The sequence below is a fragment of the Nematolebias whitei genome, chromosome 5, assembly GCF_014905685.2.
Source record: "Nematolebias whitei isolate Nwh7 chromosome 5, NemWhi1, whole genome shotgun sequence".
NCBI classification, from domain to species: Eukaryota; Metazoa; Chordata; class Actinopteri; order Cyprinodontiformes; family Rivulidae; genus Nematolebias; species Nematolebias whitei.
Genome location: NC_056502.1, coordinates 14780663 through 14801838, shown reverse-complemented (window position 1 = coordinate 14801838; position 21176 = coordinate 14780663). Strand labels below are relative to the sequence as shown.

General features: G+C 39.9%; 2 protein-coding genes across 2 annotated transcripts; one reads left to right on the top strand and one right to left on the bottom strand.

Annotated features, from left to right (window-relative positions):
* Positions 1 to 5385: 5385 nt before the first annotated feature.
* wnt4b (wingless-type MMTV integration site family, member 4b) lies at positions 5386 to 7401 on the top strand. The gene is made up of 8 exons (XM_037676229.1): positions 5386 to 5474; positions 5814 to 5967; positions 6035 to 6119; positions 6200 to 6331; positions 6525 to 6667; positions 6744 to 6884; positions 6970 to 7132; positions 7232 to 7401. The coding sequence occupies exons 1-8, from the start codon at positions 5386 to 5388 to the stop codon at positions 7399 to 7401; spliced, it is 1077 nt and encodes a 358-aa protein (XP_037532157.1).
* Positions 7402 to 10196: 2795 nt separating this feature from the next.
* Positions 10197 to 21038, bottom strand: cdc42l (cell division cycle 42, like). The gene is made up of 6 exons (XM_037676244.1): positions 20989 to 21038; positions 17564 to 17668; positions 17389 to 17461; positions 17191 to 17300; positions 11152 to 11349; positions 10197 to 11038 (listed from the first exon to the last, which is right to left on the bottom strand). Exons 2-6 carry the CDS (start codon positions 17666 to 17668, stop codon positions 10949 to 10951), a joined length of 576 nt encoding a protein of 191 aa, XP_037532172.1. The 5' UTR covers positions 20989 to 21038; the 3' UTR covers positions 10197 to 10948.
* Positions 21039 to 21176: the final 138 nt, after the last annotated feature.

Here is a 21176-nt window from a genome sequence, read left to right as displayed (position 1 = left end):
TGCAACACAGACACAAACGCCTCATCCAGCTCTCCTCTTTCTTTATCCCATGTGCACAGCTATCTGCCCACCTCGCACAGGCCGCACCACCATATTTCCATAACATTCATGGGTCATCCATTCCCTATGCCCCCTCCCCCCATTTTGCACACAGATCAGCTCCCACTCCACCACCCCCACTTCCCTGCCTGACAACACCACCGCCCGCCATCCCATAATATTCATACACACGCTCCACACACATTCATGCACAGCAGTGCATTCAGCCCCTTTGTTGGCAGAGATGCCTGAGCAACGTGAGCGTGCTCGTGCACAGCAGTCATGTCTATGCCTGATATGATTATTGCATCTGCATTCAAACTGCTGAGGCAGGTAGACCCCATATGCAGAGAACCAAAGCAGATGAAGTAGGACCAAAAGGTGATGGGTCACTTTTCTGTCTTTTAATCACAACAGTGGGGTAAATGTGTTCATGAGGTCCAGAGTGACCCTGAGGCAACCACCCTGAATGAGGCCAGTCTTCCACCCCATGGCAAGCTTGAGTGAATGAAGCAGGATCAGTTTAGATGTACCATCAACATGGCAGAGACTCTCAAAGTCAACTGCTTCGTATAATGGGGTCAGTGCAAGTCATCCCTATGTCATGCCAAAGTTTGGCTCTGCAGCCTGGCTACAGTCAATTAGTATACGACCATCTGAACATATTAAAATGCCCACAAAATAGTGTAAAGTTAATGATAAAAAAGAGGGTAAGTTATTTACGAGAGAGAGAGGGGTGAAGGGATGAACACAACCGAGGCACTGGACGTGACAGTGGCCAGCTCATCACCATGGCGTTGCTGTGGGAGACAGCTGAGGACGTCACTTGGTGAAGCAGGGGACACAAAAGAGGAATACGACGCAAGGAAGAGTAAAAGAAAAGAAGGGGAGCCTCGAAGAAACCTGTCTGTAGATGCCAGACATAGGGAAGTGTGTGTGTGTGTGTGTGTGTGTGTGTGTGTGTGTATGTGTGTGAGAGAGAAAGAGAGTGAGAAAGAATAATGGGGTAAGCAAGAGTCGTGTCAGAGTGTTCAGATGGCTCACAGAATCCTGACTTGACAAAACCCAAAACTGGCATCGTAACAGATTCAACAAATAATCTGCTAATGTTATACATAGGATTTATAAAGAGTGATAAACTGCATTTAATTTTTGTCATTTAAATGACGAGAGCATTTGAAAGAAAAAGACAGCATTTCCAAAACAACAAGGAAATAATATTTCCTCTAGTCCTGGGATGGATGCAGAATGTTGCCATTTCACTTGTCTAGAGATTTGCTGTACACCCTCAATGCTTTTTACTCATAACCATATTATATGGGTGAAACTCCTTCAACAACCTTCAACAACACACTTGTTTGTGTTGTTGAAGGTTATGAAGAAAGTGAGAAAATGGAAATTCATTTTAACAAATCTTTGGCGTTAATCTCCTTATTACCAGTATTTTTATGGTTGAACATGAGCTGTGCAATAGACATAGTAGTTGGCATTGGTGCCTCTACAAGACCTTTCACATATTCAGCATCCAACCATGATGAACCTAGATTCTAGGTTTTCACTTTCCCCACATCTGATAATCATTCAATCATGCACCCTTCCACACCTGCACCTGATCCTGATGACTGCTCTGCTGTGTACTTAAACTCCAGGCAGTCATTCATCCGACCCTGGAACTTTATGATTCCTTGGTAACTTAAGTGACAGCCAAAAAATATTTTTTTGTGAAATTATACTAACTTTTAAACATTTCTTGTGTTACCTTGCCCTGTTATCATCCTGTTTCTGCAAACGCCAAACATCAGCATGGACCAAAACACAGAGCACCTTTAACCTGTCACTCTCCAACATTACTCACCTCTTCTGGATCACGCCTCATCTGCTTTGTGGAATCCTAGGAACTTGTTTCTCCCCCCTCTCCAGTGTGACCTGCAAAACAACCATAAGACTATTAACAACAAACAACTCCCCACCATCAAGTATATTTAAAACTGCCCATCCTCTTTCCCTTACAGCCAAGATTTCTTCAAGCACTTTGTAAATAAACTCACTTAATGAACTCTGTATTCCTGAGTCTGTGTCTTCATTTTGCTCAATTGGGGTCACATAATCCAACATCATGTTAGAACCATCATTGGTTTATCTCCCAGCTGGGGGCCTTTCTGCATGCATGCTAGGTTAATTGTTTACTCTAAATTGGAATGGTTTGTCTCTATTTGACAATGATGTAGGTGGGTGACCTGCCCAGGGGGTACATTGCTTCATTCCCAATGACTGCTGTAGCACCAGGTCCACGGGACCCTGAACAGGATTTTATAGATCGTTAAAGGTTCATCAAAGGTTACAAGAAGTTATCACTACTCATACAGCATCAATCATTTTATAAAGTTTGGCTGAAAAATGGGGGAAAGCTTTGCTATGTTAGCAATAGGCCTATAGCAAATGTGCTACGTATAGTGTATATTTGTAACTTGAAGAAAAAAAAACAACATAGTGAAACCTGAACTTTTTAAAAACATTTACAGATTTAATTGTATTTCACATATAAACCGTCTCAACTTGTGCAGCATTCACAACTTACTGCTAATTGTTAGTGCACTAACAAACACAGATTAGCCAGATAAACTGCTGAATGTGAGGAAATTTTAAAAGTTACCTTCAAATAATTTAACATATACATGATAAAACATATTTATCTGTAACTAAGTTGATTCTGATTCACACACCCAGCATCCAAATATAACGAGAGAGAAAAAATGCTAAAGTAGTTTACTAACAGCTAGTTAACAGTTTAGTAAACTAGCACAAGTACTATAGAACCATCCATTCATTGTCTTTTACCTGCTTCTTCCTTTTCGTGTCGCGGGGGTCACTGGTCCAGCCATCACTGTGCGAGAGGTGGGGTACACCCTGGACAGGTCAGGTCTCCAGTCCATCACAGGGACATAGAGACAAATGAGACAACCATTCACTGTCTCACTCACAGCTAGGGACAATTTAGAGTTATCAATCAGCCTTGTGCAAGCTTTTGTTCTGCAGGAGGAAACTGGAGTACCTGGAGAAAACCCATGCATGTACATAGAACAAGATTCTGAAAGTTTCTTTTAAATAAGTTCTGTAAGCAAATATTTATTTAACAAAAATAATTCAAAGTCATGCAACATACAAATGTTACAGTTGGAAGGTCATGCTAAATAAAGTTTGATAGAAGCTAGTTAGCTTTCCAAAAGCATCTTAGCAAAGACTGTTGTAATTTAAACATTTATTTTAACATAGCCTATTAATAAATACAGAATCTTTATATTTAACTATACTTATTTTAAACAAGTATAGAACACTTGAACACAATTTGTGAATCTAATAACTTTGAGGGGGATTTTTTATTTTATTTTTATTTACAGTTTGAGTAATATATTGCTACTTCAGAACCACCAAGACAGAAATAACAAAAAACAGAACAGAATTGGAAAATGTAGATATTACTTTAAAATTCTGGTAATTTCATAAAATGTGGGAGAAAGTTTAAAATTTTAAGGGGTGCATCTAAAACAACGACAAATGCATGTCTCTTTTAACAATTATTTTATTATAGAAAGTCTGAGATTGTGTAACCTGTTTAATTTATTACAATCACAGACTTTACAAACAGGTACAAAAAAATAAGAGTGATCAAAATCAGCAAAGACTTGATGTTACACTTTGCGCCTAATAAGTAATTATGAAGTTCGCTATTAATTTCTTAGTGGTGTAGTGCAAGACAGTAAATTTAGGATTATATTCTGCTCAAATTTTCAGTTCACACAGATTATTAATATTTATTTATTATTTGTTTGTTGCAATCCCATTTTATTATACTTTAGTGCTCTCTCCTTTCCCCAGTGTTCCAACTATGCTCTCCTTATGCCCTCCCTCCTATCTTGTGATTTATTTGTCTCAGTTCCAATATTTGTCGGCAGTGTGTTTTCTCCCCCCTTGTCTAAATGTCACCCTTCTTCTAAGACAATATAGGGAGTGGGAGAGAGGGAGAACTTGGGGGCAAATGTGGGGGACATTGAGGAAATGGAGGGGGCAACTCGTAAAGTGAGCAACAAAGTTTGGGAAAATTAAACATTAGGTAAGACACTTTCTCACATGCACATATATGAAAACAGAGATGCTGTGTCATGTGCATTGATAAGGGAACCTTGCAAGACACACATCGGGTTGATATTTAATTTGAAAAGTTTGCAAGACAAAACAAAAGGCTGCAGTTTACACCAAGTGTTTAGAGATTTGCTGGAGCCAACGTACACACGTGACGCATGGATGAGCAAAGAAGCAGTGACAACGCTTGCACACACAAACAGAGATAAGTGGATTTATTGGTGGAGTAGATGTCCCAGCACAAATTTCAGGTGTCATGTCAAAGAAACACAATAAAGGCATACTTACAGCTTTAATACTCACAACTATTATTCTCTAAAGCCATCTCCTCCTCTCTGAGTCGGCATCACTCCACACCCTGGATGACGCCTGCCCTCCCTCTCCCACCCTCACTGTCTACCTCCTTTATAACCCATCACTACCATCTCATTGCTCTCACACATTCTGACTTTTTCCACCTGGAATGGACACATTTGTTTTCAAGAGACAGAAATGAGCAGCTTGGTGACAAGATGACATTTTTTCCATTGAAATAGATCTTTTTTTTAATGCTCGAGGACGTTACCTGGCGATTCTTGTGAGATTCCCAAACGGACGTATGGACTTTTTTTTTCTGTATCCAAAAGATGAGTTTAATGAGATGAGTTTAAAGTTTGTCAAACAATCCTGTAAGTATGTTCCTGCCATCAGTCCCAGCATGGAAGAACAAACTGGGGGATCAACGTTGCCAATGAAAGTTTTGTTGCATTTTGAAATTTGATCAACTGCGAAATAAAGACAACTGACTATCAAAAAGATATGAACTGGTAAGCATCATGACTTCATGTGCAATTTAGACACACATAAATTCATCTTTTAAACTGTTTATTACCAAAACCAAAAACAATTTTAACAGAGTTTGTAGTGTAGCTGACGTAAGCAGCAACCGACATAAACTTTCACATTTACGCAAAACTGGTGCTGGTTTGGAAATGTTCAAAACCTTCTTGTAGAAGAGGATGAATAACTAAATGATGCAGTTTATTTGACGACTACTTGTCAACCTAAAAACAGATATACGGGGACCGTCCCCTGATTCTGGACCAGAGCCATAAATCGACACCAAAAAGAGACAGGCGGACAGAGCGCTTGGACTGTGGAGGAGGGCAGCAGTGTGCTGTCCAACAACCCTGCCTGACGCACGGAGACGGACAGACGGACAGTCTGATGCCAACTGTCTCCACTGTCAATCTCACGGCACCACTCCTCCTCCTGTTGCTATGGGCAACCCACCCCGCCATGGCAACCAACTGGCTGTAAGTTTAGTGTGCGAGGGAGGAAGAGAAAGAGTTTGTTTGTCATGCTATAACTTTTAAAAGATGGTGACATGTCTCTAAATCTCTTTCTTTGTCTCTCTTCTGGTGACCTTTTACTCTTTTCTTTCTTTCTGCCTTTACTGTGCCCTCAATGTCGTTTTTTGCCTCATTTCCTCCTCGTTTCTGTCCTCCCTAAAACTCTGCCCAGTCGCAACACCTCATCTTTTTGTATCTTCTTCTTCTCCAACTTCCATTTATGCGTGCTTCTCTTTTTGTCCTACAAACCTGCAGTGAATCATCCTTGACACATTTGTGTGTATGTGTGTGTGTGTGTCCCAGCTCCCTGGCGAGGCTGCCTCGCTCCAGGCCTGTGTCTGGAGCTGCTCCATGCGCACGACTGAGGGGGTTGACCCCAGGGCAGGTGGGGGTGTGCAGGGCACGGGGGGAGGTTATGGAGTCCGTACGCAAGGCAGCCGAGATGGTTATAGAAGAGGTATGGCAAGACAGAATTGTTTTATTGCTGTGTCTTAGAGATGTTAGACTGGTTCTGTTTACCTCAGTGTCAGCACCAGTTCAGGAATCGCCGCTGGAATTGTTCCACCACTCCACGTGGGATCAATGTATTTGGCAGAGTGATGAATCAAGGTAAAAATAAAAACTTCACATCCCTACCTTCTCATCCCCTAAAACACAGATTTTTTCGTGACGTCTCTTGTTGTTTTCAGGCACTCGTGAGGCAGCCTTCGTTCATGCTTTGTCCTCAGTAGCCGTGGCAGTGGCTGTGACCCGGGCCTGCACCCGCGGGGAGCTGGAGAGGTGTGGCTGTGACAGGAAGGTCAAGGGGGTCAGTCCTGAAGGTGAGCTTATTCTCTGTAGCTGACTAAGTAAATCCACTCTGGACCACACGGAGAAGAAAACTGCTACAGCTGTTTTGTTTGTTGGTGGGATCTTTCAAGCATGTTGCTGTCAGTTTGTTCATACTTAAAATAAAATAAGTATAAAGGCTGCAATAATGCATATAGCCATTATAACCATTTTGTTCCTCCTCAGGTTTCCAGTGGTCAGGGTGCAGCGACAACTTGTCGTATGGTGTGGCTTTTTCCCAAACATTTGTGGATGAACCGGAGCGGGCTAAGGGGCTGTCAGCAGGACGCCCACTCATGAACCTCCACAACAACGAGGCCGGTCGAAAGGTTGGCAGCATCAACAGTAGTTCTGATTCTCCTTCCTGTAGGACTCTCTTACGGTTTATCTGCCTCCCATTCTTAGGCCATCCTTCACAACATGCAGGTGGAGTGCAAGTGTCATGGCGTCTCTGGGTCATGCGAGTTGAAAACTTGCTGGAAGGTCATGCCTCCGTTCAGACGTGTCGGCGTCGTGCTTAAAGAACGCTTTGATGGAGCCACAGAGGTATTAGAACATCCTTTCTGCTTGTTTTGTGTAGCTGTTGGCCAGATTATAAAAACGATCCATTATGACATCATTGTCCTTCCAGGTCCGATTGACTCGTATTGGATCAAGGCCAGCTCTTCTCCCCCGTGACCCCCATGTCAAACCCCCTGCTGCCAGAGACCTTGTGTATCTTGCACCCTCCCCAGACTTCTGTCATCTTGATCCTGAGAACGGCATCCCTGGGACTGCTGGACGGAGATGCAATGGTAGAATCACCAATACCCGCTCACAAAAAAATGCCCACAATTCCCACCCATAAATAAGAATTTAGAAACTGATGTGTCCATCTTTTGAAACGCATCCAGGTACGTCTCGGCTGGCACCCGATGGCTGTGAGCTGGTGTGCTGCGGACCAGGGTACAGAGCGGGCCGAGCTGAGGTGGTGCAGCGATGCTCCTGCAAGTTTTCGTGGTGCTGCTCAGTTCGTTGCCAGCAGTGCAAGAACACAGTCACCATTCACACCTGCAGAGTGTAAAACTGTTATAAGAGTTTTTTCATTAAATGGTGCCACGTTTGTTCTGAAAAGGCATTTTTGGGTTGATCAGCAGTGTTGAGCTTGTGGTGTCATGAAAACCATGCCAAACTTCTCTCCCAATCCGTTTATTCTGCCATTGACTCTTGGTGCCGTTCACTGGACAGGACAACTGAAGTCTTAAAAAAAACAAAAAAAAAAACAAGATTGTCTCATTGGCACCTGATTTTCAGCTCTTGTGAGCAATCGGTGGCAATCACGTATCGTCACTGTGAAACCTAAATCCATTCTCCAAGATGACTAAGCTCGCCCCCACAGAGCAAGGTTCATCAGAGTCTACCTGCAGAATTTGGGAGTAGAGAAGGTGGAACGGCCAACCTGCAGTCCTGACCTCAACCCCATTTAAATACTTGTGGGACCAATCTGTGTGTGCAGTTTGTTTGAGAATGCCAGATTGTTGTAGCTGTGTATGGTTCTTCCACATGCTACCAAGGCTTGTTAGTTAAAATATTGAATTGTTAACATGTAAATAGCTGTCTTTTTAGACAATCATCCAGTCAATAAAATAAAGACCCAACAAGTGTCAACAGTGTAACAAACTGTTAGCAGAGATTTGACAAGTTATTTTCTTTACAAACGTGGCACCATTTAAGGGGAAGTAAACAGGTTTTTCAAAAGTACATTTATATTCGAGGCAACGTCGCCACAAAGAAGTAATCAACAATACACAACTTTCCGTTCATTATGTGCCAAGTTTGATCATCTTTCTGATGAGGCTCTCTGATGTAAACTGCAAACTAAATTTTAAAAAGCAGAAAAAACAACAAAGTTATGCATTTATCTCAAATTAAAAGCACTGAAACAGACAAAAAGGCACAGATGTTCAAGCGAACACATACGTACAACAGTAACTCAATGACCTGACAAAGCTTTTGAAGCTGAACTTAACCAAAACTAACCAAAATATTGCCACCTTTTTATTGTGTTTTAGAGTAGCAGGTCTTTGAATATTTTACTGTATTTATGTTTCCTTTTTGACTCTGGTTTATTTATTTGTCAGTTTTTGCTTCAATTCAGCCTTGAGCAGTGAGAATAACCTTTACTTACATCAGTGTCGGTTTTGTTTTTGCCCTTCACCCTCATGAGAAATTCTTCAACATGCTCCTGCAGAGGCAGCGCTTTTAGGTCTGCTCAGAAAAATCTAAAATAGTCGATATAGAACATCAGGGTGTCTTTACGTTACTCTTTATCAGTTTTGAGTAGATTTTAGGTTTTTTTTTTCATTAGGAGGATTGGAGGTTTGATCCCCAGCCTCTGCAGCGTGCCGAAGAGTCCTCGGGCAAAACACTAAGACCCCATGGGCTCACATTAAACTCAAAGGGGTACGAGCATTAAAATGTGCTGTACAGAAAGTGTAGAAAACACGACAGGAACCAGTGTATGAGTAGGAACAGGTGACTGAGAAACACTATAAAGCACTTTGCAGAACAATTTTACCAAATTCATAAACAAAATGTTGAAACAAAAACATTTTATCCATTATTTTTCATTCTTGGTAGAAGCCACCAGTTAATTCTTGAGTGCCTCTTTGCACATATCTGGATTCAAACCTTTGATTAGTTTGTCTGTTTAAAATAAAATCATGAAAAACTTCTGCCACTGTGAGCATTTATACCTGTGCAACAATGTGATATCTTTGTGTTGGCCGGCAGATTTGCAATTGTTTAATTCATTTTGACTAACTTTAAAAAATTACCAAATAAAACTGTGGTCCCAAAGAGGATTTATATAAATACTAAAGTGCATTTTTGTAGAACATGCAGTGTGACTGCTGAACCTCTTTGCTGACATTTATTGAAACATTAATGATTATAGTTAAAACGAGCAGAACTGAAAGTAAAAATTAGCAAAGCTGTTTCAAAATGTTGAAAACCAACAAAACTGTTTTAAAAGGTTACATTTAACAAAGCCTAACTGAAAGCTAAAAGCAAAATAGAAGCTACAAGGTTAAAAATATCAAAACAATAGCTAATAGCTAAAAGTAGCAAAACAATTGCTTAAGCAAAATGCAGCAAAACCATAGCTGAAAAACTAAAATCAGCAGGACTGTGGCTAAACTGTAGATAAATGTAGCAAAAGTATAGCTAAAAAGTTTAAAAGGAGTGTGTGTGTGTGTGTGTGGGGGGGGGGGGGGGCAAGTTTTAGGTTTGAGAGAATAAATGTAAATGTAAATAGTTAACTCAAAAAGTAACAGTTAAATACTAAAAAGTCAAAGTGTACTCTTTCAAATATGAATTTGTAAAAAATAAAACAGCCTATAAAGAAGTAGTTTGACTGAAATAACAAACAGGAAGCAAAACAGGAAAACTGAATAATAAATCAGCATTCATGCATTTTCAAATACTTTACTTTGACTTTTGACCTTAAACTTGTTTCTACTAAGCATATTACAGTTTGTCATTTGTGATCTCGTGTAAAAGCTGCCACACTTTCTTATTTGCGCTTTTTATATGAGCAGCAATTTCCTCTCTAATCACAGACCAATGTACTAAACGTACAAAGTGTCAACGAGGGGGGTAAAGGTCTTCCAAACGAGGTTTCGACACAAGGTGGTTGTCAGCAATAAATCTCAGGTTGGAAAATGAGCACTGAGCTTTCTTTCTATAAAGTGCCAAACTTCCACCCATCATACAACAAAATGTATTTTATGGCAGAATCTAACAAATTATAAAGTAGAAAATTGTAAATTGGGACTCCTTTTTATTTTTAGTAAAAGCATTTTATTTAAAAACATCCTGCAAATTAAAACACCCATAAATTCAGCAGAAAGAGTCATCTAACTCCATCAATCAAAAAATATCACAATTTTCTCTTTTTATATATATCACTCTTGGTCGTCTAACAATAAAAACAGGATAAGACAGACAAAATTTAAACAAAAAAATATTTTTTTTCAAGTTTTTAAGATAAAAAAAAGCCTAAAAAGATTCCCCAAAACAACGATTAAAAAAAATAAAAGAAATTCACCGGAAAATGAAAACTTGTGAAAATACATTTCCTCCCTAGAGGATGCTGGGAGTTGGAAAGTAGTAAACATAACAGTTTGTTTGGAGTGATTGGGCTTCATTAGCCGATCCAGCAGGGGCAGAACAGAAAGTACCAGGTAACGTTCAAAGATACTAACAGTACGTATTAAGTGTCCTCCCAATTTCCTTTTACTAAAACATAGTAAGACTAAAAGGTCACTTACTACCAGAAAATATTTTAAAAAGGGCAAAGAACCATGAGAGGATAAGAGGGGACACCTGAATGTAAAAAAAAAATAATTAAAAAGTTTTAAAAATCTTTCAGAAATGGACTTGAGTGGCACTTATTGCATGTTGAAACTTTGCGACTTTAGCCTCAGTTTTTTTTCCAAAGGCACAATTAATCTTAATGGCACTGTACGTCTATAACCCTTTGGTTTTGTCCTTTGTTTAGAAAAAACTTGATCTGTTGAATAATACCACCAATCTCTCACACCGTTACATCGCTCACTGTTGGCATTCCTTTATAGCAGAACACACTTCTTCTTAGATTTGGTCTCAGGAGGTTCCAACGCTGCCAGTATGGCCTCGTCAAATACATTCTTAAGTCCTCGCTGTTTCAGGAGAAAAATTAAAAGAATAAAACCATGAGAGAAGAACAATAGCTGCCTAATTTTCCAAATATGGTGATGTCATTTTAAATGCGAGGTGGAAATTCGTCTCGTACCTGTGTGAGCGCGGAGCACTCCACGTATTTGACAGCTCTGAGCTCACGCGCCAACTTCTCGCCACTCTCGGGGTAAAGGGGACGCTGTTTGTTCTTCGCCAGCTTCTCCACAGTGTTGGTGTCGTCCCGCAGGTCTACTTGTGTGCCCACCAATAGGAAAGGTGTGCTTGGACAATGGTGGGAAATCTCAGGTACCCACTGGAAATGACAAGATTAAAATAAAAAAAATCTGTTCATTAATGAAATATGTCACCCGTGCTGGCAAAATGAGCTTGAAGGAGTGCGGGTTGTTGTGCAAAAAAAGGAAGTATTAATTTTTGCCATAACTCAGATCTGTGTAAAAATGAGTTCATAAAGACATCTACTAATCCCAGTAACTAAAAAAGCATATTATCTTCCAAATCTCCCCTTAAATCAAATGCTTTCTTACAGGTATAACCATTTTAATTATAATCCTTTACATCTCCTTCAAAACGTTGGTTACGTATTGTAACCCCAGATAAAACTTGTTAATTTCAATAAACCTCTTTAATATTTTGCTACCGGGCAATCCCTTTGTATAATGTTTGTGTCATGGTGAAGCTTGGCCATTTCCCTTTTTAAATATGTGGATAACATCTCTCCAGACCGATAAAAATTGAGTTTTCAAACCAGCACTTTCAGCATAAAAACCAGACTAAACCCCATTCAAGATGGCCTCCACAGCTAATTTGACTACCGGTAAATCAGCCAGTTTTACGTATATGGTGTGGTAGTAAGTGAGTCATCCAAGTCAAAAGTCATTTTCTTTATTTGTCATACCATACGCACCACATTTGGCACATGTAGTAGAACGAAACTGTGAACACATGATCCCAGTTACATCCAACAAAAGTATAAATTGTAAAGAAAAGCAGTAATAAGATATGAACTAAGAAATATGTTAAACTAAAAATACTCTAAGCGCTAGTAGTACAAAGACAACACGACGAACAGCAGCACAAACATGAGTCTGTGTGAGCAGAGGACTACGAATGAACACAGCAGCATGAAATAAATCAGCAGCATGAGATCAGCAGCATGGATAATCAGCAGCACATATCAACAATCAAGTGGCATTACAGTGATTTTTTTTCCACAGTGATTATCCTGGTTAAAGATTCATGAGTCTAACAGCTTCAGGGTAGAAGCTGTTCCTCAGTCTAGTGGTTCTACACCTAATGCTCCTCAACCTCCTGCCAGAGGGGAGTGGGGCAAAACATTTATAATTAAAAAGTTATCTGTTAAAGCAAAAGGCTGGATGCAGATTCTAAAGGTGATGGGAGTCAAACAAAGTTAGCTTTTGTTTAAACAGTAAACTCACGTCTTTAGTCACTTAAACTCCATATCATAACGAGAAAAACATACATTTATATTCAGCACAAACGAGGCTGATAAAAGTGTGTGCTGGGTTAGTGGTGTCCTTCATGATGCAGGTCTCTTCTTGAATCTGGAGGTGTAAATGTCTGTGATGGTGGGGAGACTGACTCCGACAGTCTTCTGTGCAGCCTTCACCACTCTCTGCAAAGCTTTTCTTTCTGCAGCTGTGCAGCCTCCACGCCACACGTTGAGGCTGGAGCACAGGATGCTCTCCACTGCACACCTGTAGAAGAAGGTGAGGACTGAGCTCCCAGACCAGCTCGCCTCAGCAGCCTGAGGAAGCAGAGTCTCTGATGAGCTTTCTTGATCATTGATGTTGTTGCCCCAGCTGAGGTTGTCATTCAGGTGCACACCCAAGTACTTGTAGCTGAAGACCACTTCCACCACAGATCCTATGTTCGGGGTGGGGGTGGGGTTTAAGTGTGTTTGTTCCTTCTGAAGTCCACAATTATCTCCTTCATACTGATGTGAAGGTTGTTCTTCCTGCACCAGCTCTCCAGGTGTTCCACCTCCTGCCTGTAGCTAGACTCATCATTGTTTGTGATGCATCCAACCACCACTGTATCATATGCAAACTTTACAATATGACAGCCTGGATGGGTAGGTGCGCAGGTGCGGATCCTTATCACATGTTCAGAAAGTTACCAGATCGCTCAAGATCTTTGTTTAAAGCTTTGTTGTGAAAGGTGATGTGGATATAAATGTCTTTAAGGGATGCTACTTTCATATATATAACCAGAAACCTGTTAGAAGATTTAAAACTAATAAACACAAATAGAAACATGTTTGCGATATTACTGAGAGTCAGACTACTTCATTATTAATCACAGTGGGCTATTTATTTGTAGCTTTCTGGTCCACCTTCATTTTCAACACATAGTAGCGACAATCAAGTCAATAAAAACAAAATTCAATTAAAAAAAAAGTAAACTGACACTGAAACACCTAATTCAAATTAAAGTCCATATCGTCTGCCATTTGTCATGTCAAAGATCATGTACTGTGTTGAAAAATTATAAAATTACGGCTTTATTAGTCAAGTTTTGAAAAAAATAAAATAAACTTTATGCACAATCTCCCAATATTTAATATGTTAGTGCTCAGAGCACATGCTGAGGATGACTCTCAGCTACTACCGTATCAAAAATTGTTATAGCTAATTTGGTCAATTAGCAGTGGCGGACATTTTGCAATCGGGTCGACTCCAAAAGTTAATTAGCTGTAGAGGTACATTCAATGATTGCTTTGAGATCAGTTCTATTTTGTTAATCCGTTAACAATACATTTTGCTAACAGATACACAAAAAACAAACAAAACATGCATGCGCGCACACACTGGTTACATGATCCCCCTACTTCCATGACAGCGGACAGTAATGAGCCTTTCAGAGGTTTGTGTGCCTCAGAGCTTTACGAGATGATTTAACAGTCTGTAAAAAGTTCAACACTGTGTTACAACTTTGAATAATTTAGGAAGTTCAGCATGAAAGCAAATAATGTCGTGAATACAGACAACCCCTTTACAGCCTGTGTACAAAGTTAACAGGACTGTAAATGTTTATATCCAGAAGAGAACTGAAAGTTGAAACTAGGTACCACCTACTGATCAACACCACAGCCTTTTGAGGCTGTAAAGTCAGACAGAAAAGCCTGTGCTCACTGAAACAATATATTTTTATGCAACAGTTGCAGGGTGCATGCTCTGCTTGCTCCATTCAACTGGTCTGATCATGTCTACTTTATCACAAGCAAGGTCAGAACAAGCTGAAAAAAAGCTGTAAAGACTAAGTAGGAGCTAAAACATTACTGTATTTTCCGGCCTTTAAGTCGCTATTTTTTCATAGCTTGGCCAGTCCTGGGACGTTACGTACAGTCCGAAGCGACTCGTACGTTTTTTTTTCTTCCTTATTCACGACGCAATTTTTGACTGACGCGTTAAATGTTCATTCATACTGACATGAAACAAAAAGTAAACATTACGGTTTGCAGGTGCAAGAGGGCCCTCTAGGCTTTTGACAACTATATGTTGTTCCTTTACCGCTACCCCCCCACCCCATTTCCTCTGGAGTTGTTCAGAAGCGACACCGAGGAAGAAAATTCAATGGATTCAGAGATGTGGAATGACATTGGTGAATTTACCGGTAACTTGCTTGTCAGACTTGATGGCTTGTTACGTTAATTAAACCTGTTCAGGATCCTGTATGTTCTGTGTGTTATCGTTATTTTAAGATTAAATGTCTGTACTTTGTGAAATAAACTTCTAAATAAATGCAACTTATACTCCGAAGTGACTTATATGGAGGTGGAACACCTGGAGAGCTGGTGCAAAGAGAATAACCTTCACATCAATGTGAAGAAGACAAATGAGATAATCGTGGACTTCAGAAGGAACAAACACACCTACACCCCCTGAACATAAGAGGATCTGTGGTGGAAGTGGTCTCCAGCTACAAGTACTTGGGTGTACACATGAATGACAACCTCAGCTGGAGCGACAACACTACCAGCCTGATCAAGAAAGCTCATCAGAGACTCTACCTTCCTCAGGCGGCTGAGACGAGCTGGTATGAGAAGCTCAGTCCTCACCTCCTTCTACAGGTGTGCAGTGGAGAGCTTCATGTGGTCCAGCATCAACGTGCGGCATGGAGGCTGCACAGCTGCAGAAAGAAAAGCTTTGCAAAGAATGGTGAAGGCTGCACAGAAGTCTGCTGGAGTCAGTCTCCCCACCATCAAAGACATATACACCTCCAGATGCAAGAAGAGGTCCACCTACACCATGAAGGACCCCACTCACCCAGCACACACTTTTTGCCACACTCCCCTCAGGAAGGAGGTTGAGGAGCATTAAGTGTAGAATCACTAGAATGAGGAACAGCTTCTCCCCTGAGGCTGTTAGACTCATGAATCTCTAACAAGGATCATCACTGTGAAATATCACATCATGTTGCTGCTGATCTGTTTCATGTTGCTGCTGATCTGTTTCATGTTGCCGTGTTCATTCATACTCATCTGCACACACACACTCATGTTCGTGCTGCTGTTTGACGTAATGTTTTTATGCTACTAGTGCTTAGTGTATATTTAGTTTTTGTTTTTCTTAGTTCATATCTTAGATCTTATTACCGTTTTTCTTTTACATTTTATTATTGGATGTAACTGGGACCCTGTGTACATAATTTCGTTGCGAACGACAATAAAGAATCTCTGACTCTGATAAAGTTTTTTTCCCTCTTCGTGAGGCGTTTTTTGACGATGCGACCTAGACTCCAGAGCGACGTATAATCCGGAAAACATGGTAAGTGCACACAGACACAGTTCCTGCACTGTGGATTCAAAACAAGAAAACTACCTGAAACGGTGAGAAAAGGTTCCTTCAGTGTAAAAGCACCAATTTAAAACTACAATATGAAAACATATTAAAGCAGAAAAAAATTTTTGGACTTGTCCTCTTTTGACCCATCCATTATCTTTTACCCGCTTCTTCCATTTTGGGTCACGGGGGTTGCCAGTGCCCATGTCCAGCAATGACTGTGCGAGGGGCGGGGTACACCTTGGACAGGTCGCAAGTCCATCACAGGGCCTCTTTGGACCCAACAATACATATACACAAAGGACACATTTTCTTGCATACAGGACACTTCAACAGTTTTCACATAAAGATAATACTGTGTACATAACCTTAGTAATAGTACACAGTATCTTAGTAATATTACACAGTATACTGTGTACGTGACCTAAGAAAAAGTCCATAATATACTGTGTACATGACCTGACCTTAGTAAAAGTACTGGTACACAGTATACTGTGTATATGACCTTAGTTAAAGTACACAGTATAGTGTTCTTTTATGAAGCATCATCAAAACCAACAACATTCTGAAGGAAGTGACATGTTTAACAACTTTCCTCTAGTGTAATTTTATGTAATTTCAGTGTTTTCAATTGAGGGGTTGTCAGATATATTTTTTAAATCTAACACATGAAGTCTTTGCAGTTTTTAAATTACCTTAAAATTATAATTTTTTTAATTTGCCAGACTGACAAATTTCTACTTTGAAATTATTATGTCATTTACAGGATTTCTGCTCATGTAGTGATTTAATACCATTTATTTTTCATATTTGATCATTTACTACATTAATCACGGTACAGTTTCCTCTCACTATGGTTCTCAATATAATCAAGTTTAGCTCATCCAAACTGCCACAACACCTCGTTAATGCTATAAAACCATGTATACATTAATTATTTAGATATATATGATAAACTACAAACACCTGCAACTGACTCTCAGAGAGAACTTCATGCGTTTGGGGGAAAAATAAAGTTAAACGGAGAGACACATCTTTGTTACAATCTGGAGTATTTAATTATTTGTCTTTTAGAGTTAATATTTAGAAAAACTGAAGTAGTAGAAACGGCCTCTCTCAACGTGAGAGAAACTCAATAGGCTGTGCGCTCCCACGGTGGTGCACCTCTCTGTCCGTTCAGGAAAATACATTAGTTTTTAATATCAAAAGGTTTTTTTTTTATTATTAAATTTGCATCTTTTCAAGCTTTTCACCAGCTTCTGTCAAGCTAAAAGCCACAGCAGAAACATTACATTAGAAACGTCAGTGTGAAACTTTCCTCAGAAACTGACCTTCTCTTTGACATTTTCAAACGACGAGGGGGAAACGACAGAGAAACACACGAGGAAGACGTCCGTTTGTGGGTAGCTGAGAGGACGCAGCCTGTCATAATCTTCCTGACCTGAAGGCATTGATCACAAATTGACACAAAGACATTTATATGTTTATAAGTGGCAGAATCATGATAGAAAACTATAGATCATATTTACCTGCTGTGTCAAAGAGACCGAGCGTATAAGGCTCTCCTCCAATCATCACTGTCACTGCATAATTGTCAAACACCTAAAACAAAAGTTAAGAAACCATAAGGCAGTGCATGAGCTCAGTGTATTCCAGTCATGAAGAGACCTAAAGACAGCCTCAGGCTTCATTAAATCTTCTTACTGTTGGCACATATTCTGAAGGAAACTTGTTGGTTGTGTAGGAGATCAGTAAGCAGGTCTTTCCAACTGCACCATCTCCTACCACGACACATTTTATCGTCTGCATCTGCAAAACCACAGCAGAAAAAGGGTGAAAATGTGTCAACATACACCAGTTAGCAAACGAGACCTGAGAGAGGAAGTAAGACACACTTAGTACCATCTAAATAAACGTACACGACTACAAGAAAACACCAAGCAACGCACATCTAGAGCGTGACAAAATGATGGGAGACATGCCGATTTATCTGCAGAGCATTTTGATTACCGGGTACTTATTATTCCTTACAAAAAGAACTTTCAAAATTCTTATTCCTATTGTAGATGGGATTACTTAATGTTTGTCTCACGGATAAATTGGGATAACTACACTGCCTGGCCAAAAAAAAAGTTGCCACCTGGATTTGACTAAGCAAATAGGTACGAGTCTCCTACTGGATAATTACTGCGTGGGCGATTATCTTTCAGCTGGCAACAAGTTATTTAACCCCAGCTGGTGCAATGAGTTGCTTCTCATTTCTTAAACAACCATGTGGAAAGACACATCGCGTGATCATGGAAAAGATGTCAGTCTGTTTGAGACGGGTAAAATCACTGCCATGCATCAAGCAGAGAAAGCATCTAAGGAGACTGCAGAAACTACTAAAATTGGGTTAAGAACTGTCCAACGCATTATTAAAAACTGGAAAGATAGTGGGGACCCATCGTCTTCAAGGAAGAAATGTGGCCAGAAAAAAATTCTGAATGATCGTGATCGGCAATCTCTTAAACGTTTGGTGAAATCAAATGGAAGAAAAACAACAGTGGCACTCAGCGCTATGTTTAATAGTGAAAGTAAGAACATTTCCACACACACAATGTGAAGGGAACTCAAAGAATTGGGACTGAAAAGCTGTGCCTTAAGAAAACCACTAATCAGTGAGGCTAACTGGAAAAAAGGCTTCAATTTGCTAGGGAGCATAAAGATTGGACTCTGGAGCGATGGAAAAAGGTCATGTGGTCTGATGAGTCCAGATTTACCCTGTTCCAGAGTGATGGGTGCATCAGGGTAAGAAGAGAGGCAGGTGAAGTGATTACCCATCATGCCTAGTGCCTAGTCATCAATGCAAGATCTTGGTGAAAAATTAATGCAACACTGGATGGAAATAGATCTTGTGACATTGCAGAAGCTCAATGAAACAATGCCACAGTGACTGCATGCTGTAATCAAAGCTAAAGGCGGTCCAATGAAATATTAGTGTGCAACCTTTTTTTTTGATGGCAACTTTTTGGGGGGGCAGGCAGTGTATACTTTTATTCATTTATGAGGACTGCTCTTATTTCGTTATAACAGTTAGGGCTAAACTGTGCTATTTACATTCACTTTTGAAGTAAATTTGATTTCAATGGAGTTTCTTAAGAGCCCACACTTAATGTGTCATGATACAACACATTGTACTTAATTACCAATTTATCAGACATGCGTGTTCCTTAGATAGAAAACTTTACTAACTGGCTTTTCTATGTATGTGAATGTTCCTATAAAGTGCTCTGAGACAACTTTGTTGTGATTTGTCGCGATATAAACTGAATTGAATTGTATCCTGCTTATGTGGCATGATGGCGCAGTTGGTAGAGCTGCCGCCTCTTAGCAAGAAGGTTGCAAGTTCAAATCCAGGCCCGGGACTTTTCTGGATGGAGTTTGCATGTTCTCTCCGTGCATGCATGGGTTTCCTCCAGGTACCCCAGTTTCCTCCCACAGACTAAAAACATGCATGTTAGGCTGATTGGTAACTCTAAATTGTCTCTAGGTGTGAGTGAGAGAGTGAATGGTTGTTTGTCTCGTTTGTCTCCATGTGTCCCTGTGATGGACTGCAGACCTGTCCAGGGTTTATTCCGCCTCTCATACAGTGACAGCTGGACATGGGCACCAGCGACCACCATGATCCGAAAAGGAAGAAGTGGGTAAAAGATCATGGATCCTGCTTATGCAAACCATTTTTCCTTGTAAACTTTGTCAGGTTCACTTTTTAAAAAACTACTACAGAGGGTTTGCAGTGTTGCTTAGTGGTTTACAAAGCGGTTTTTCCTTCTTATTAGGGTGATCCTCATTGTTGGAAATGAGCCGGAAACGAGAACAGAAATACCAACAGGCTGCATATTCAATAAAAACCAAGTAGAAACTTTGAATACTTTAATCCCTCAACTGTTAAAGTGGACAGGCTGCAAGTTTATTAGCACACATGCTAAAGAAAAGCTCAGAGTGATTTAAAACCCATTAGAAACAACTAAATTACTATAAGAATCAGAAAAATCTAAAGTGTTACTTTGAATAAACGCACCTTCCTGATTAAGACAGCACGTTAGGTCGTCTTATAACTTTATGTAAACCAATTAAAAACAAGACACATGGAAGAAGTCAGTCAGGAAATGTCCCCACTTACAATTATTCTAGTGAATAGGGGAAAATCAAAGAGGTATATTAATATTATACACCTGAGAGGAAAATATTGTACCCTTTTTGCTGCTTTTAACATAATGCTTTGATGGAAGGCTTTTACACAACAAAACAGAAATCATTTAAAGGATATTTAGCTAGATTGATAAACTATTTACACCAGATGTGGATGGTAACTAATCAGATTACTGACAGAAAACTGGTAAATAGTTAACCATCCCTACTCTTTTTACTTTCATAAAGTTTAACAACCTAGACAACCAGGTAATGTATCCGTTTCTATAAATGTAAGAAATAAAAAATTAAGGCCCTTGGGTCTTACTAGGCTTGTGCGAACAAATATTACTAATGACGTGAAATAACTTCCGCATAGGTTTCATACCAGAAAAAAGCCCGAGTAAAAGAGAAGGCCTGTTTGCCCCAATGTGATCTAGAAGCGGATACCGACAACACTTCCGCTAAATAAACTGAACTCTGGAATAAAACCTGACATCTGAAACCTGCTGTAACCTAAAGCCAAAAACATTTAAAACCATAATGAAAAAGTTACCACTTAAAGTAAAAGGCTGGACGCTGATTCTAAACAGGATGGGAGTCAAACAAAGTTAGCTTTTGTCTAAACTGTAAACTCACGTCTTTAGGCACTTAAACTCCCATGGAGAGTGACTTGACTTCATGACAACCATAACGAGAAAAACATACATTTATATTCAGCACAAACGAGGCTGATAAGTGACCATTTAAGACAACTTTGATTTCTTTCCTACAAAGATGTAAGCCAGCACTAATTTTGAGCTTCATCGTTGGGGAACTTATGATATTTGTAAAAGTAATAAACGTTTTTATCTACATAATCATTTCAGGATCCTGCGTGATGTTTTTTTATGTGTACCACTGCATAATTAGCTAGGAACAGTTCAAATTAATCATATTTTTCTGCACCTACTCACCGTTTTTCTACCGACAGACTAGGCGTTGGTTGCATCCGGGTTTGTGGGTCTAATTACTTTCTGCGCATGCGCACATCACACTGTCCGCAGCTCTTGAGGGGGAACAAACACTGCCGCCTTGTGGACATTCCTAGAAGAGCACTATCTATCTATCTATCTATCTATCTATCTATCTATCTATCTATCTA

Excerpts from the sequence above, each read along its gene's own strand:
- wnt4b (XM_037676229.1), top strand. The coding sequence starts at position 5,386 with ATGCCAACTGTCTCCACTGTCAATCTCACGGCACCACTCCTCCTCCTG. Across the intron at positions 6,332-6,524 it reads CAAGGGGGTCAGTCCTGAAG|GTTTCCAGTGGTCAGGGTGC; the intron begins GTGAGCTTATTC and ends GTTCCTCCTCAG. Across the intron at positions 6,668-6,743 it reads ACAACGAGGCCGGTCGAAAG|GCCATCCTTCACAACATGCA; the intron begins GTTGGCAGCATC and ends TCCCATTCTTAG.
- cdc42l (XM_037676244.1), bottom strand. The coding sequence starts at position 17,668 with ATGCAGACGATAAAATGTGTCGTGGTAGGAGATGGTGCAGTTGGAAAG. Across the intron at positions 17,462-17,563 it reads CTTCAGAATATGTGCCAACA|GTGTTTGACAATTATGCAGT; the intron begins GTAAGAAGATTT and ends CTTTTGTTTTAG. Across the intron at positions 11,350-17,190 it reads TTGAAAATGTCAAAGAGAAG|TGGGTACCTGAGATTTCCCA; the intron begins GTCAGTTTCTGA and ends TGTCATTTCCAG.